The sequence below is a fragment of the Nipponia nippon genome, unplaced genomic scaffold, assembly GCF_047370975.1.
Source record: "Nipponia nippon isolate SJK-2023a ecotype South Korea unplaced genomic scaffold, ASM4737097v1 scaffold_10, whole genome shotgun sequence".
NCBI classification, from domain to species: domain Eukaryota; kingdom Metazoa; phylum Chordata; class Aves; order Pelecaniformes; family Threskiornithidae; genus Nipponia; species Nipponia nippon.
The window spans coordinates 36,317,791-36,332,713 of NW_028262291.1; the positions used below are offsets into that span (position 1 = coordinate 36,317,791).

Sequence of the window (14,923 nt, forward strand, 5' to 3'; positions counted from 1 at the left end):
AAGTCACTGGAGTCATACGGCAGAGGGCTGAGTGTAAGGGGAAAAGACAGGAAGATATCGGAAAGCCATTCCAAAAGCTCTTCTTATTTTCCAGGTTACAGTGTATCAGTATTTTGGATATTTGCGTAATCATCTTTGTGTCACAGCAGTATCATGTATTTTAGTAAGAGGGGTGATTTTTTTTTTAGGGGTGGCTTTTATTTTACCCATTAACAGTAGTATATTTTTAGGAAGAGGGCAATACAGGTCTTCTAAGCATGTATACAAATATCTGTGTTTAAGGGAACTGAGAATCAGCTGGGATCATTTGCTCTGTCGAGGTGCTTTTACTCAAGGAAAATGGATCATGCCCATTGTGATGGCAGATACCAGACAAACGTTGAGAAATTAAAGAAACTTATTTGTGAGTACAGCTGTACTGGTGAGGCTTGAATAGCAAATAGGCATGGATCTTATTTAGTCAGAATTAGAGGTGTGAAAACTCTGAAACCTGCATGCCAAGCAAGGGCAGATTTGGAAGCAAAATCAGGGAGAGGGATAGACTAAACTGCCTGTTTATTCAGCCTCTTCAGAATCGATATTGGATGGAAGCAGAGAGCCTATGGAAGAATGGAAAAAGACGTACGTCAGCCAGGAAGGCTAGTTTTAGTCAGAAAAGTATAGGATTAAAAGGACCATTGACAACACTCAAGCTCAATTACATATTGCAAAGCAAATTTAAGGGTACTGTGGAAGTATTCTTCAGCAATAGAAACAGAAAGAAACTAAGGAAACAAGGGGGGCATTATCCAGTAAGGGTGAGGTGGAGACAAAAGGCAATGTAGATTGAACCTAGAAAATTAATATTGAATGAGCTGCCCCAGATTTCAATAGAAGTGATCATGAACACAGGGACAGCATTTTTCTTAAACTGAACAGGCACACAGCTTTTAGTAGCTGAATAGAGCACAAGGATTACTTTTTTGCATATGACATTTCTATTTATATATTCTAATAAGGAGTTGTTGACTCATGATCAGTTTGTGATATGCTGTCCTTTGCAGATCCTTTTCCCCTAGAATTTCCGTACTACTGATCAGTCCCTTCAGTGGCTATGTACACTGCAGTTGTCTTTTTTGAATCGTAGCATGTATTTTCAGACCACTTCCTTGTCTGATAAAATTCTTATGAATTCTGAATTCTAACAGTGTTCTTCAGCATACTAGCATAGCATTGTTTGCATATTTAATATTGACAATGAATGCAAGAAAGATTGTACCAAGATAAGGCAATTTTTTTCAGTAGCATACTGCAAGAAAGGTTGTACCAAGGTAAGGCAATTTTTTTCAGTAGCATACTATTGTATGGATTAGGCTCAATAATTTCAAATCTATGATTGAAATCTGATTTCAGCACATTAAGGCTTTTGCAGGACATCTATTTATATTCTTATATTTTCTTTCAAGTTGGCAATATGAAGAGGAAATAGTAATAAGGTTTTATTGAAAAGTACCTGCCTCTAATCTGGTATTTGTAACAGTAATCTGGAGAAAATCTGTCTCTACTGTCATGGAAATTTAGGCAGCTGTAAGTATCAATTTTGTGTGTGTGTGTGTGTCTGTGTACAAGAGAGGGAGGAACATGTAACAAAAACTAGATAATGTCACTGACTGGCTGGCAAGAATCACTGACACAATGAGAAGCCCGAGATCCTCTACGTGCCAAGGCCTGAGGGCTTAATTTGATATACTCTCTGAAAGAGTGGGTTAATGCTGCAAGAAAGTGAAATAGTCAGGGGAGTAGAAAAATGCGTTTCTTGCACTAGTTTGTTGGGTGTTGAATCTACATATACAGTCCCAATTTCTTATATGAACGTTGTTGAGAAGCAGGCCACTAGGATTCTAAACAAGTTAGCAGAGTGGTAAATGCATTTTTCAAATGAAAAAAATGTTATCCTGTATATCTAAAACGTGCTGATGAACATCTTCCAAATTGTTCTTCGTAATGTCTTGCTTTCATTCATTTTATACAGAAATTTATACAGGCATTTTACTCTGATAGGTTTCCAAATCGTCTACCCTTCTTCAGGAATAACTCATGTTCATTCATGCTGCATAGAGTGGCTTTCTAAGCTTTAGTTTCCAGCCTTCTTCCCATATCTTCCCTCCTGCAGACATCTTGTTTCCTGCTGATTTTTTTTTCCATTTCATTCAGCTTAAAATAGCTGTGACCAAGCTATTATATTCTGATGATAGCCTTTGGTCATTGTTCATCTTAACAGCATTTCCCAAAGACTCTAGGAGTCTGGTGCATGATGTGCCATGAAAATAGACTGGGTATATTGCCAACATGATAGTAATAATTGCTGACATGATTCAATAATAAGATACTGAGTAATTTGAACTGTATCTATCCAACTGAATAATTTGAACTGTATCTATTTAAATCCCTGTAGACTTGAATTTAGCTAAAAATTCGTTCTTCCCAGCAGCCACAGGTATTGTTATGTAGCCATCATAAACATTTTAAAGGAGTGTTGACAGACACCTGGAAATAAAACTGTAAGCGTTGGTAGACATATGTATACTATAGTAAAAAAACTTTGGTTCCCATTTAGAGGAAAACAGTATTTTAACTGGAAAGGTTGTGCACAAGTGCTTCTAACATTAGTTTCTATTCAATAAAATGTCTCTGTGTTCATGTTATATTTTTAATATTTCAGGATTCTGGTGACAGCATATGGTATAAAAGTAATTTTGATTGATTTGATTTCCCACTTGAAATTGTGAGATGGAAATAGTTCTATTATATTCCATTTCAGTATGTTAGATTTGTTTATAATAATGTAAAGTATAAAAAGATTCCATTGTTCCTATCCTTTGTTTTATGAACTGTAAGAAAGAAAAAATTTGCCCGGATATATACTGTATCGCCAATTGCTATAGCAAAAGTTAGTGACTTATCTTTATAATAAAAATACTAACTATAAATTTGATGTATACTGCATCAGAAGAAGTATTCTAAATTCATACAAACCTCACAAGTTCTAAAGAACAGCCCATTTGTAAAGTCAAGAAATCACCTTGCATAATGAATGGTTGTATTGACAAAAAGGTTGCATCAAAATTTGTTTTAGTTTAAACTTAGTTTAATTTAATTAATTAAATTTAGTTCATTTTACTTATTTTAGTTTTAATTTGAGTTCTCCATAGGTTCCTTCAAGATTTGTATATTGAGGTCTAGTGACTATCAGTAAGTATTCTGCAGCCTGAATTCTGAGATTTCATTCTAATGGGCAGTACCATGTAAAAAGTTTTTAGCCACAGACAGCTGAAAATTTTAATTTTTTAAAAAATTATTTTTAGTTATTGACTTGCTTTCAGGAGTCATAGGTGCCTAAGTTAAGTACACACTGGTTTTCTTTATTATTTAATACTACATGTTGATAAGGTATCTAACTAGTCCTTAGTGGTAGAATAAAAAAAAAGTAATAGACTTTATACATACTTGTCATAGTACATGACAGAAAAAGAATGTTTAAATTCTACCTGCATGGAATGACTGGATGCTGTTTGATCGCCATTTGATTCATTATAAGATTTTAGAGCATTTCATCTCTTTTGAAGAAATATTTGCGAGGAAGCAGACCTTTATTAAGAATTTTGTATCATTTATGTATATATATATAAATAGTACATATTAATATAAATATTCTTGAAAATTTTGTTGAAAATACTATCATAGTTATGTAAACTGAAAAGATTTCAATATTACTTAATCTTATTTTGGTGAACAAGATTTGTTTTGAGATGTAAGGTAGTTAAAATAAAAACCTGGTTTATTGTTTCTTGCTCTTTTATATTGCACTCAGTTGGATAAGACTGATCTTTTCCATTGAGATGTTCAACAGAGTTTCCCGTGTCATATTTGTTAAGCGTGCTTTTCTTTTTTATGCTTAGTAATTTTAGCCTTAATTCTTGTTTATGTTATCAATTTTATTATTTTTATTAACAGAAAATAATTTTAAAAATGTGAAAGAGTAAAAAGCAAGACAAAGCATAAAGCTATCACCTCAAATATAATTTTGAGTTTAAACCACAAATTTTATATTGCAAATTAAAGACTGAAGATCTGTAGTTGAAAAGGTATATAATACTAACACAGTTGCTTTCATGGCCAGTTAAATGTAATAAGTAGTTTTGTTAAATACTGTGCTTGTTTTACAGTGTGTTTTTAAGGTGACTTCAGATTTACTGCTGGGAAAATCTTTAACGTTCAAAGTAAATTGTTCTTTTGGGGAGTTTTTGATGTCCAATGGGGGCAAAATACTATGATAAACAAAATAGCTAAATTCCCTAAGGCAAACTTACTTCATTACCTCATTTATGGATCAGTACGCCGAGTTTAAAAAGAAAGGTGATTGCTCTGGAGCAATTCAAATGGCAGAAAATCTTTTCATAGTTGAACTGACCTAATAATTAAGCTGAGAGACAACAAACTTTGGTAGAGTAACAGTAGGAAAAGGAAAAAAGCCAAGTTAAATATGTTCTATTTGTTGTACATAATAGTCCTAGTTCTTCTATATAACTACCAGAAATTGGGTTGTTTCCAATACAAATCTCTGTTTTTCCAATACAAATCCAGTATTTTCAGATTGTTTACTTTGGACTTTATCTTACAAATTGATTAGAACGCAAGCTGATCATACTGCTGTAAGAAATAACCTGTATTGTTTGCATACCTATTCAAGCTTCTTTGTATGGTATAAAGTTGCAGTATATTACACTACTGTATTTGCCATACTGAGCTACACATGCATGACTTGGATGCATATTAATTAATGAATGCTGTAAACTATTAACTCTGACCTAATACTCAGGTTGGAATGATAAGTAGGGAGTGCTACGTTGCCACTTCTGGCCAGCACTATGTAGGAATTTTTTAAGTGTAAATTGCTGCGCCTGCAGGAATTTGGGAAAATCACAGCTCATTAGCTGCTTCTGTTGAAATGCTGGCTTCCCTTTGTGCAGAGATCCTGAAAGAACCATGGAAAATGCTCTTTCAGCAGTCATTGCCTTGCAAAGAAACAAGATAACAGCTAGCTGCCTGATAGTATCATGGCATAACAGAAAATAACTTATAGGGACTTAATCATCTGCACTAGCAGTATTAGATTGGATTATTTAAAGGCAATATTTCTGTGTTAAATGTTCTGTATTTTTCTGATATCTGGTAAGAAAAGTGGGGTTTTTTTCTTCCTTACTTACATATCTTCTTGAAAGATTGTTATTTCCTTCTACCTCAGTGAAATCCTCTTCATCCTCTCGGTTCTAAGACTTATTTTCCTGAATTGTAGTTTAAAATTTATCGGGTAGAAATGAAGTTTTAATCTAATAGTAAAGATAAATCTGAGGGAGAACTTATGTGTACCTCTGTGAATTTAATTGTTGAGAACACTTTTAATAGGTTGAGAAAGTGTTTTAATTTGTTTATTCAATGTTTTATCTGGGAGGAATTTCAACTTCTGTTGTGTTTAATCTATCTTTTATTTCCTAACATGTTAACTATATTTATGGCGTATTTATGAAATGAAATAGTCAATAAAATCATGTCATTACGTACAATACTATTTGAAAAAGGTACCTTTTTTCCATAATGCACTATTAATTATGGCATTCAGCAATTACAAACCAGTAAGTCTGCTTAAAGACAAGTTACAAGTTAGAATTTGCTAAATTGATGTTCTGGGTATTTACTCATAAAATATGTTGTTGAAACACACACTGCTTACATTTCTTTAAGGAGTAGTAATTGTCCAATTATGTAATAGCTTGCAACAAAGCCATTTAGAACTGGGAAAGTGAAGTATTTCTGTCATTATGGTTTGCTTAAAGTAAGAACATAGTCTAAATGTGAAGATTTTTAATTGCTACAAAATAAACACTTGAGAAAAATATTTGCACTAAGGTTTTTTTTGTTGTTCTGCAGTCTCAGTTTGAACTCAGGGTATTCCATATTCGTGGAGAACATGCTGTATCAACTGCTCAGCTTGAGGAAACCATTGCACATCTGAAAAAAGAACTCGATAATAAATTAAACAGAAGAAATGAAAAAGCAAAGGATATTGGTGTTTCAACTGAAGATGATAACCCACCAAAGACGTACCGAAATGTATGTATACAGACTGACAGAGAAACTTTCATAAAGCCTAGTGAAGAAGAAAACAGAGCTGTGAAAAATAACCAAATAGTACCCAAAAAGCTTAATATTTCTTCTTTGTCACATAGTATTTCTGCCCAAAGTGAAAATAAGGACAATTACAATGCACAGTCTTCAGAAAGTGTCTTATCTTGTCAACCAAAACAAGTGCTGCCTCCTACCCCACCACCACCGCCACCACCACCACCTCCTCCTCCCCTTCCTGATTCTTCACTGCCAGGTTTAGTTCCTCCACCACCACCTTTGCCAATGGGTCCGACTTCACTGACATCTCAGTTTGGATCTGGTCCACTGCCGCCTCCAATTTCTGAAGGCTGTAGGAATTTTCAAGCACCACCACCACCGCCACCACCACCGCTTCCAGGGTTGGGACCTCCTGTTCCACCTCCAGTGCCTGGATCTGGGTTACCTCCACCCCCTCCACCTCCTGGGCCTGGGTTCTTTTTTAATAGCACTTTATCTTCAAACCAAGGTCCTCGAAAACCTGCCATTGAACCTAGCCGTCCCATGAAGCCTTTGTATTGGACACGGATACAATTACAAGGCAACAGGTAAAATATATTTATTTGGACTTGGAGTTGCTATTTATAGGCTATGATACAAGGGTATGTATACTATTTAAGACTTAATAACAAAAAGTTGACAGTCTAGGAATGTATAACAAAATCAGTGTAGAGGCATAGAATTTACATGTTTTAAGAAAAAAATTGAATCAGTTCTAGATGTCTAAAAATAGATTGTAAGAAATTATTTTAAAATATTAAATATAAATTAAAATTATATGCATGATAAATGAAAATTATGTGCATTATAACAAAAAGAAATTTTATAGGTTTTTTTCCCCAAAATCCAAGTACTCCATGGACAACTCTAGTGACAGGGTGGTTCCTAGACTTAGCAATAAAAAGAAAAAAGGTAGCCAAGATTAAAAAGAGTTTGTTTGGGTTTTTTTTTAAATCTTAATTAGAATTAGAATTGAAATGTTAAAGTTTGGTCAGGTGAGAACTTTTAGTTTCATTTTTGCTTTCCAGTCACTTCAGGTGATACCATCTTCAGAGTACTATGATGTGTCATCCTCCATGATTCCAATTCTAGAAAGAGTTAAACTGAAACCTAACCTCTGTGCATAATTCTGTCAGAGCAGGAAAAGTAAACCACATGTGTGAATATATGCATGTCAGGAACCTGTAGCCTGAAGCTTCCATTATGGAGGAGTCTCAGTACTGATAGAGACATCTATAGTTTAAAAAAGTAAATATAAAAATAAAAAAATTACCAATCTTATTGTGATTTAGTGCTGGGATAAAACACTAGATATGCTTAAGGGAAGGGATGCCATCCAGAGGGACCTTGACGGACTTGAGGAGTGGGCCCATGAAAACCTCATGAATTTCAACAAGGCCAAGTGGGAGCTACTGCACCTGTGTTGGGGCAATGCCCAATATCAATACAGACTAGGAGATGAATGGATTGAGAGCAGCCCTACAGAGAAGAACTTGGGGATACTGGTGGATGAAAAATTGGACATGAGCTGGCAAAGTGAGCTTGAAGCCTAGAAAGCCAACCGTATCCTGGGCTGCACTAAAAGAAGCATGGCCAGCAGGTCAAGGGAGGTGATTCTGCCCCTCTACTCTGCTCTGGTGAGACCCCACCTGGAATACTGCATCCAGCTCTGGGGCTCCCAGTACAAGAAAGACATGGACTTGTTAGAGTGGGTCCAGAGGAGGTCCATGAAAATGATCAGAGGGCTGGAACACCTCTCCTATGAAGAACAGCTGAGAGAGTTGGGGTTGTTCAGCCTGGAGGAGAGATGGCTCGGGGGGGACCTTGTTATGGACTTTCAATATATATAAAGGGGGCTTATGAGAAAGATGGAGAAAGACTTTTTACCAGGGCCTGTAGTGACAGGACAATGGGCAATGGTTTTAAACTGAAAGGAGGTAGATTTAGATGGCATATAAAGAAGATATTTTTTACAACGAGGTTGGTGAGACACTGGAACAGGTTGCCCAGAGAAGCTGTGAATGCCTCATCATGGGAAGTCTTCAAGGTCAGGCTGGATGGGATTTTGAGCAACCTGATCTAGTGGAAGATATCCCTGCCCATGGCATTGGGGCGGGACTAAGTGATCTTTAAAGGTCCCTTCTGACCAAACCATTCTATGATTCTATGAAAGTGGTCTAAGTATATACCATTGTAGCAAATCTAAAGTTACTATGAAACATTGTTTTATTGATTTGTTTATAAGGGATCATTTGGTGAAGAGGCATAAATAAAAAAATTTGTGGACAGTCTTTTTGAAATGATCCCTCAACTTTTGTTTATGCTATCCATTTATTCAGCTGGCAGAAGAAAAGAAGTCCTCCCATTTACACTTTCTGGGCCAGCATGCATACCTCACTGCCACAGTGGTATGTGGTTTTAGTGCCGCTCAGCTGCTTTTTTGGATTTTGGCTGATTCTAACTTTGCTTCAAGAGTTTATCAATGTAACGTGGAGCTCTATTAAGAGGGCTGGCTCAAAAAGTATTTTTTGGGGATGCTTAAGCAACACAGACTATTTCTAGTTTAACAAGGAGTTGCTAGAATCACGAAATAAAATTCAGATCCTGTGTTATGCAAGTAATGAAATGACATGATTAGGGTCTTAAAATTCAAATCATTATTATCTGTGTTCAAAATTGCTTTAGCATAAGTGCAGTTACAACGATGCTAAGTTTATTTTAACCATTTTAATGAATTACATTATATTCTTATATATGACATAGTCATAACATAATAATATATTATATATGCTACACTATATATATACACACACTATATTGCATACTGTATTATATACTGTGACTATATTATATATATTATATATTACAAATTATTATATTACAGGTTATTATTATAGATTACTTATAGTAAGTCACTATAAATTATTTATTTAAGTATTACAAATTATTTACAATCATTTTTAATCTTCTATTTTAAGTTATTTTTAGGATTATATTTAAACACTGTTAAAGTAAATATCTGCATTTAAATGTATTTAAATATGAGTTTTATTTTAGTTTACAGCTTTTTGTTTGAATTTATTTTGATAAGAAAGAATTATTATTCTGGTATAATAAAACATTGTAAGGTGTTAATATTTTATATAAAATGTTTGACAGGGACAAACAGTTAATGAAATGTCAATTGTATTCTTTTAGTGATTCAGAATTAAAGGCATTGAAATATTTTGGAGCAGGAAGTTTGAGTATTTTGGTTTTACTTTCCCAAAATTACTAGTGAAAAATTGTTTCATAGTGAATAAATAGTTGGTCCAGAAATAAACCTTATTGTAATTCTTCCTGTTGATTCACTGAAATCAAAATGTTTGTTCTGAAATATTGCTAGTTCATCATGCTTTTGCTGAATGCAAGATAAGGTCTAAGTTATAGCTTTCTGATGAACTGCTGGTCACCAGGTGGAATGGTCCAGTATTTTCATGGTCTACACCAGAACTGGAAACTTCTTCAAGGGTCTGCTGCTCAGATCAGTAGCTATCCAGGACTTCAAAGTTCTTGTTACAGAGCCAGAAAGACTCCTTCATTCTTCAGTGTGGCTGACACTGTGACTAATATCAGGCAGAGTGAAGCTGTGGAGCTGTAAGCATGTCCTGTAACACAGAATATGCTGCATCAGCGAATGCTAGTGGAAAAAAATAGTTCCTTAAACATTCATGATAGTAAATGTACAATTGAGTATTAAGTAGAAAAAAAATCCTAAATTTGGAAAAAAGTTTAATTAATTTTGGTTCCCCTTAAGTTGGTAGGTAGTGCATTTTGTTGCATGTTACATCTAATAAAAGTATATTTGGTGACATCAGCCATTTGTATTTTATAGGGGTTTTCATCACTTTTTTTAATTGCAAATAATTTCACTGCCTTTTAGTGCCATCTGCTGGAAGAAATGGGCCCACCTTCTACAGATAAACAGTGAAGAGGAGCATTCAGTTTTGTCCCACATATTTTCCTGAAGCATTGAAATTTTGAAACACAGCTCATTCAGAATTGAAGTGCCATGTTTGCAGCACTACACAGTATTTTCCCCAAATCCAGATAAAAGTACAGGATTGTGTAAACAAGTTCCAAAGTGTTCCAAAACTAAATCTGGTCTTGGAAGGCAAAAAAAGAAGGAAAGATAATCCACATTTAAAATTTACAGTTCGCTGAGTGGAGCAGAATACTGGTTAGCCTCCCAAAATATAGGCCACATAATTACTCTAGTTTCTCAGAACTGCAGCAAGGATAAATATGAGCATACAACATCTGCAGCTAACATGAAGTGAATCAAGTCCTGTACAAATGACTCCAAATGCTCTTAAAATATGCTTGAATAAAGTTTGTTCACTATTTGTTGATATTGTTTATTTTTATAGGTCTAAATAGATTTCTGGGAATTTGTCAAAAAAGCTGCTGTTGAAATACTCCTAATCCTAGTTGAAGTGGCAGAAATCTCTCGAGATGTATTTGCACAAGCTGCAGTTGTAATATTTGGTTGTTGTACAAAAAACTGTACAATACAAATAATGCATTTTGATAGTCTAGCAAGCATGGATACTAAATAGCTAAACTTTTTGGTACAGCCTTCTGCAAAACACTTTGGCTCCTTACAAGAGCAAAGTATAGGGAAGGAATGCTGTTTGTATAGTAGCAGTGCATGTTGCTTTGAGTTTTAACCTATTACGGATTTTCATCTATTATGGTTAGATCTATTACAGTTTTTCATAAATGTTTATTGGAAATTTTATTATTACCTTTCCCTTTATAGGAAAACTGCCATGCCAACATTATGGGAATCACTAGAAGAACCTGATATACTTGATACTACTGAGTTTGAATATCTATTCTCCAAAGACACCACTCAGGAAAAAAGAAAACCATTATCAGAGACTTATGAAAAAAAAAACAAGGCCAAAAAGGTATTTATTGTTTCTTTGTATTTGCTTTTTTTGTGTTTAGTCACTGTTTAGTTTTACACTTTAAGAAAACTGCCTTTTTATTTATTGTTGAGTGAACAGATAATGGATGGGTTTGTAAATCTCATTTTAAAGGAAAAATAGGTGGATTGCTGATTCAACTCTTGCTTGAGAATAAGGGGTTATTATTTACCTTGAAAGATTTCTTGCCTTTGAAATTGAAAGTTCCACATCCCAGTGAGGCAGAAAAAATATTGTATAGGAGAACTGAATGAAAGTTCTAGTATGTATCTAAAAGTGCCAATATTTCAGGCCATATCTGCCCTTGAATGGATTTATAATTAAAGGCTGTCATTAAGTTACTCTAGCAAACCTCTCTTCCACTGATATTAATCTTATTGGAAAAATAAAGTATAAAGCAAAATAAGACTGTTAGATGTTTTGAATAAGGAATGCCGAAAAACTTTTTTCCGGTATAGCTAAAGAGCTGTGTCAAGAAGGGATGGGACAATCATATCTTTAATGGCTGAAAGTTTATGCAGTAGCTATGTCATTACCATAGCACAGATATTGTCTGCCTCAGACATGATCTGTTACAGAGAGAGCTTGTACTTGTGAATTACTGTGTGCAGACAGGACAAAGAAATGGCATTAGTAGTATTTGCTGCAGGAAAAATTCTAGGCTGAATAATAATCGATACTATTTTCCTAAAACAATGTGGTTATATATTAGAAACCCGTTTAAATATATACTATATGGTAAATCTGTTTGAGTTTACCTGCTTAGAACCACAAGAGGGCACTTTATATGTAAGCTATGCTATCTACCTTTTTCAATTTTATAATCCCTACAATATAAAGTATACATACATAGATCAGTGCAATCAGATCTCTCAAAACATCTCTGGTCATAAACTTCCTGTATTGTGTCTTAGCACAATAGTTAATGAGAAGTGTAAATAAGGCTATAGAATTCATAAAAATTCAAACCTATGTGATGCAAAAAGTGAAAAATGAAAAACGGGGCCAGGATGGGGCCATGCTGCCATTTGTAAATACACCCTAAAGAAATTATTAATTGTTACAGTCCTTCAAAAGTTAGATTGAAGTTGTCCATGAACATCTCTGTGAAAAATATTTTGGCATATTTTACTTGACAAATGCTTCAAGTGCATATGGCATGTAGTACTCAGCTGTATCTGTAAATGCCATTAGTTCTCATTTCTGATGCCCTCTTTCTAAAATTTATTTTTGCATTTCATTAATTTACCTCTTTCAGAAAGAATTATTTTATAGGAAATACAGGTTTCTAAAGAACTTTGAAGAAGTAGGTAACTAACGTAACTTTATTGGAGAAATAATGTGCACAAACAGTTACCTTTTACCTATTACCTATTTCAAAATCTCAGCAATTAAGTGAATATACCTATTTCTCCAGGTGTATGACAGCAAGCCAGGTGGAGAATTAGGCTTGTATTCTGAAAGATGAAATTGCATTATTCTTTTTCCTTGCTGCTTTGTAAACTAACTTATTTGCTACAGCAGCACATTTTTTTAATGATCTCTCTTAATATTATCCAAAATAGAATTGGATAATAGTTAACTCTATACAATATAGGAAATAATGGTATAATAATGAGGACTATTTCTTGTGAGAAACCCATGTATTTTCTTACAGAGATGTCTTCTTTATTTATGTCACTGTTTGAATTATTCTGTTTTGTTGTTAAATGTAAACTTATTATTTTAAGACTAGGGATACATTTACTGAAATTAATGAAAATTCCTTTAAAGTACTGTGTGAAAATACAAAAATAAATCCTCTAAGAGATAAATGAAGAGTTATATCTATTACTATGTCTTTAGTTTGGTAAAACTCATGGGATTATGATAATGGTGTTACAAACCATGGGAATTGCAGGGCTTTCTGTGAAAATTTCAAAAACTCATGGTCAACAATATTAAACTTTCCATTCTTTGGTCAATTTAAAAATTAAAAATAAATCAGCTTTTAGAATTCAAATGAAATTTGAATTTAATTGAGTATAGAAGCATTTTCTTATTGTATATTCTGTCTTTCTACCTTTCTCTGTTAAATGACTCATAGCAGTAGCTGAATATTTTTACAGACAGTTGTTCATCTTAGATGGTCCTGTGTTATTCTTTGTCTCTCTGAAAGCCCAGATGTCTGCAGGCTGGCTCCAATGGATCAATCTTGGTGGGCTGCAAGCGATACAGTAGTAGAGAGGCATTTTATTTCGTTACAGGAGGGTTTATTAGTAGATAGTTACAGAAAGCTCCTGTAGATTAATGTAAATCTATCAGTTCTGCTGGCTTCATTTATGCTTTCTCATTCCTTTTCTCGGCTCTCAACTTTTCTTGTCTTTTTTTCTGACAATTATATCTATCTACTCGGGTTTTAACAACAATCTTTTTCTTTGCTTCAATACAGAAATTTGTGCTTGTCTGGTCTTAAGAATGCTACAAGTGTCATGGTGTATGGAATTGTATAGTCTGGTTAAAGATGTTTTTCTACAGACATTAAGAACGACATATGAGTCTTATGAGGTTCATCATATATTATAATTTTTAGCTGATGCTGTGTCATTTTGTATTTCTTTGTAAATTCTTTTCTCATATTCTATAAAAAAGCCTTCCAGAGCAAGATATAGGTACAGCGATAGAATCTAGAGTAGCAGTTTATGTTTAGAATAGGTAATGTTTGGAATAGTTTATGTTTGGAATAGTATTTTTTTTAATAATACATGTTAGTGCTGACCTATTCACTGCATTAGATCTCCTCTGCACAAACTTTGTCCTATTTCATACCATCTTATACAAACTAAGTTGGACTTGCTTGGTATTTAGAGAAAGAACAGACCAATAGGTGGTGCAGGATTGCTTATTAAAACATGATTACTTAATACTTTTCTCCTTGAATGAGAATTACGTCAGTACCTTACGATCAAGTTCCTCATGCAATTGGAAGCAAGATTCTATCTTTCAAATTAGAGGGGAATTGTTTCTCATTTAACTGGGTCTTCTTTATAAAACTAAGGAGACTTTAACAATTAGTGGCCTGTTGAATTATGACTTCTTTACCATCTATTTACATTTTTATTGCAGTTCCAAATAAAATAATATTATTCAATTTATTCTCAGAATTATTATTTTGGTGAAACCAGACAGAATAATCTGTATGTTTAGGCTGTGAAATGAATGCTTCTGTGGAAAGCATCACATTAAGCCTATAGAAATTTCACTTTGTTCTGTTCTTACCCATTTGTCCACATGCTAGACACCTTATGGCAACACAAATTAAAATATTCACTGTATGCTGTGTTTTTGTTGCTTACAGCTGATAGACATCTACCATTTTCAGCCAGAAATATCTAAATCTTGTCCTACATAAATGGAATGGATGATCTGTTTTCCAGTACCATCTGACAAGTTATACTCAGAAGGGAAACTTCTGAGTATATACTTATATTCATATATATATTTATACTCATATATATATATATATAAAATGTACTTACAATATCATATATAATTTATAAAATAAATATTTATAATATAGAAAATATTTATACTCCTACATATACTCAGTGTCAAAATAGGAGAATACATTGAGGATTCTGTGGGCATCTTATGCTGGGTCTGGTTACCTCGGTATTTTCACTTGTGATCTGGATAATGGAATATTAACTCTGCAGCCACCACCTACTTGCAAGAGGCTTCAAATGTACTGGAGTAGACCCTTTAGAAAGCTT

The 14,923-nt window shown here is 33.9% G+C and overlaps 1 protein-coding gene across 5 annotated transcripts in view; it reads left to right on the top strand.

Annotated features, from left to right (window-relative positions):
• FMN1 (formin 1) overlaps positions 1-14,923 on the top strand; it is a 188,407-nt gene that overhangs the window by 81,669 nt on the left and 91,815 nt on the right. For all 5 annotated transcript variants that reach the window (XM_087746611.1, XM_087746613.1, XM_087746612.1 and 2 more), the window contains 2 exons: positions 5,968-6,749; positions 11,003-11,153. In XM_087746611.1, the coding sequence (XP_087602737.1) occupies positions 5,968-6,749; positions 11,003-11,153 (933 nt within the window). The remainder of the gene's footprint in view (positions 1-5,967; positions 6,750-11,002; positions 11,154-14,923) is intronic.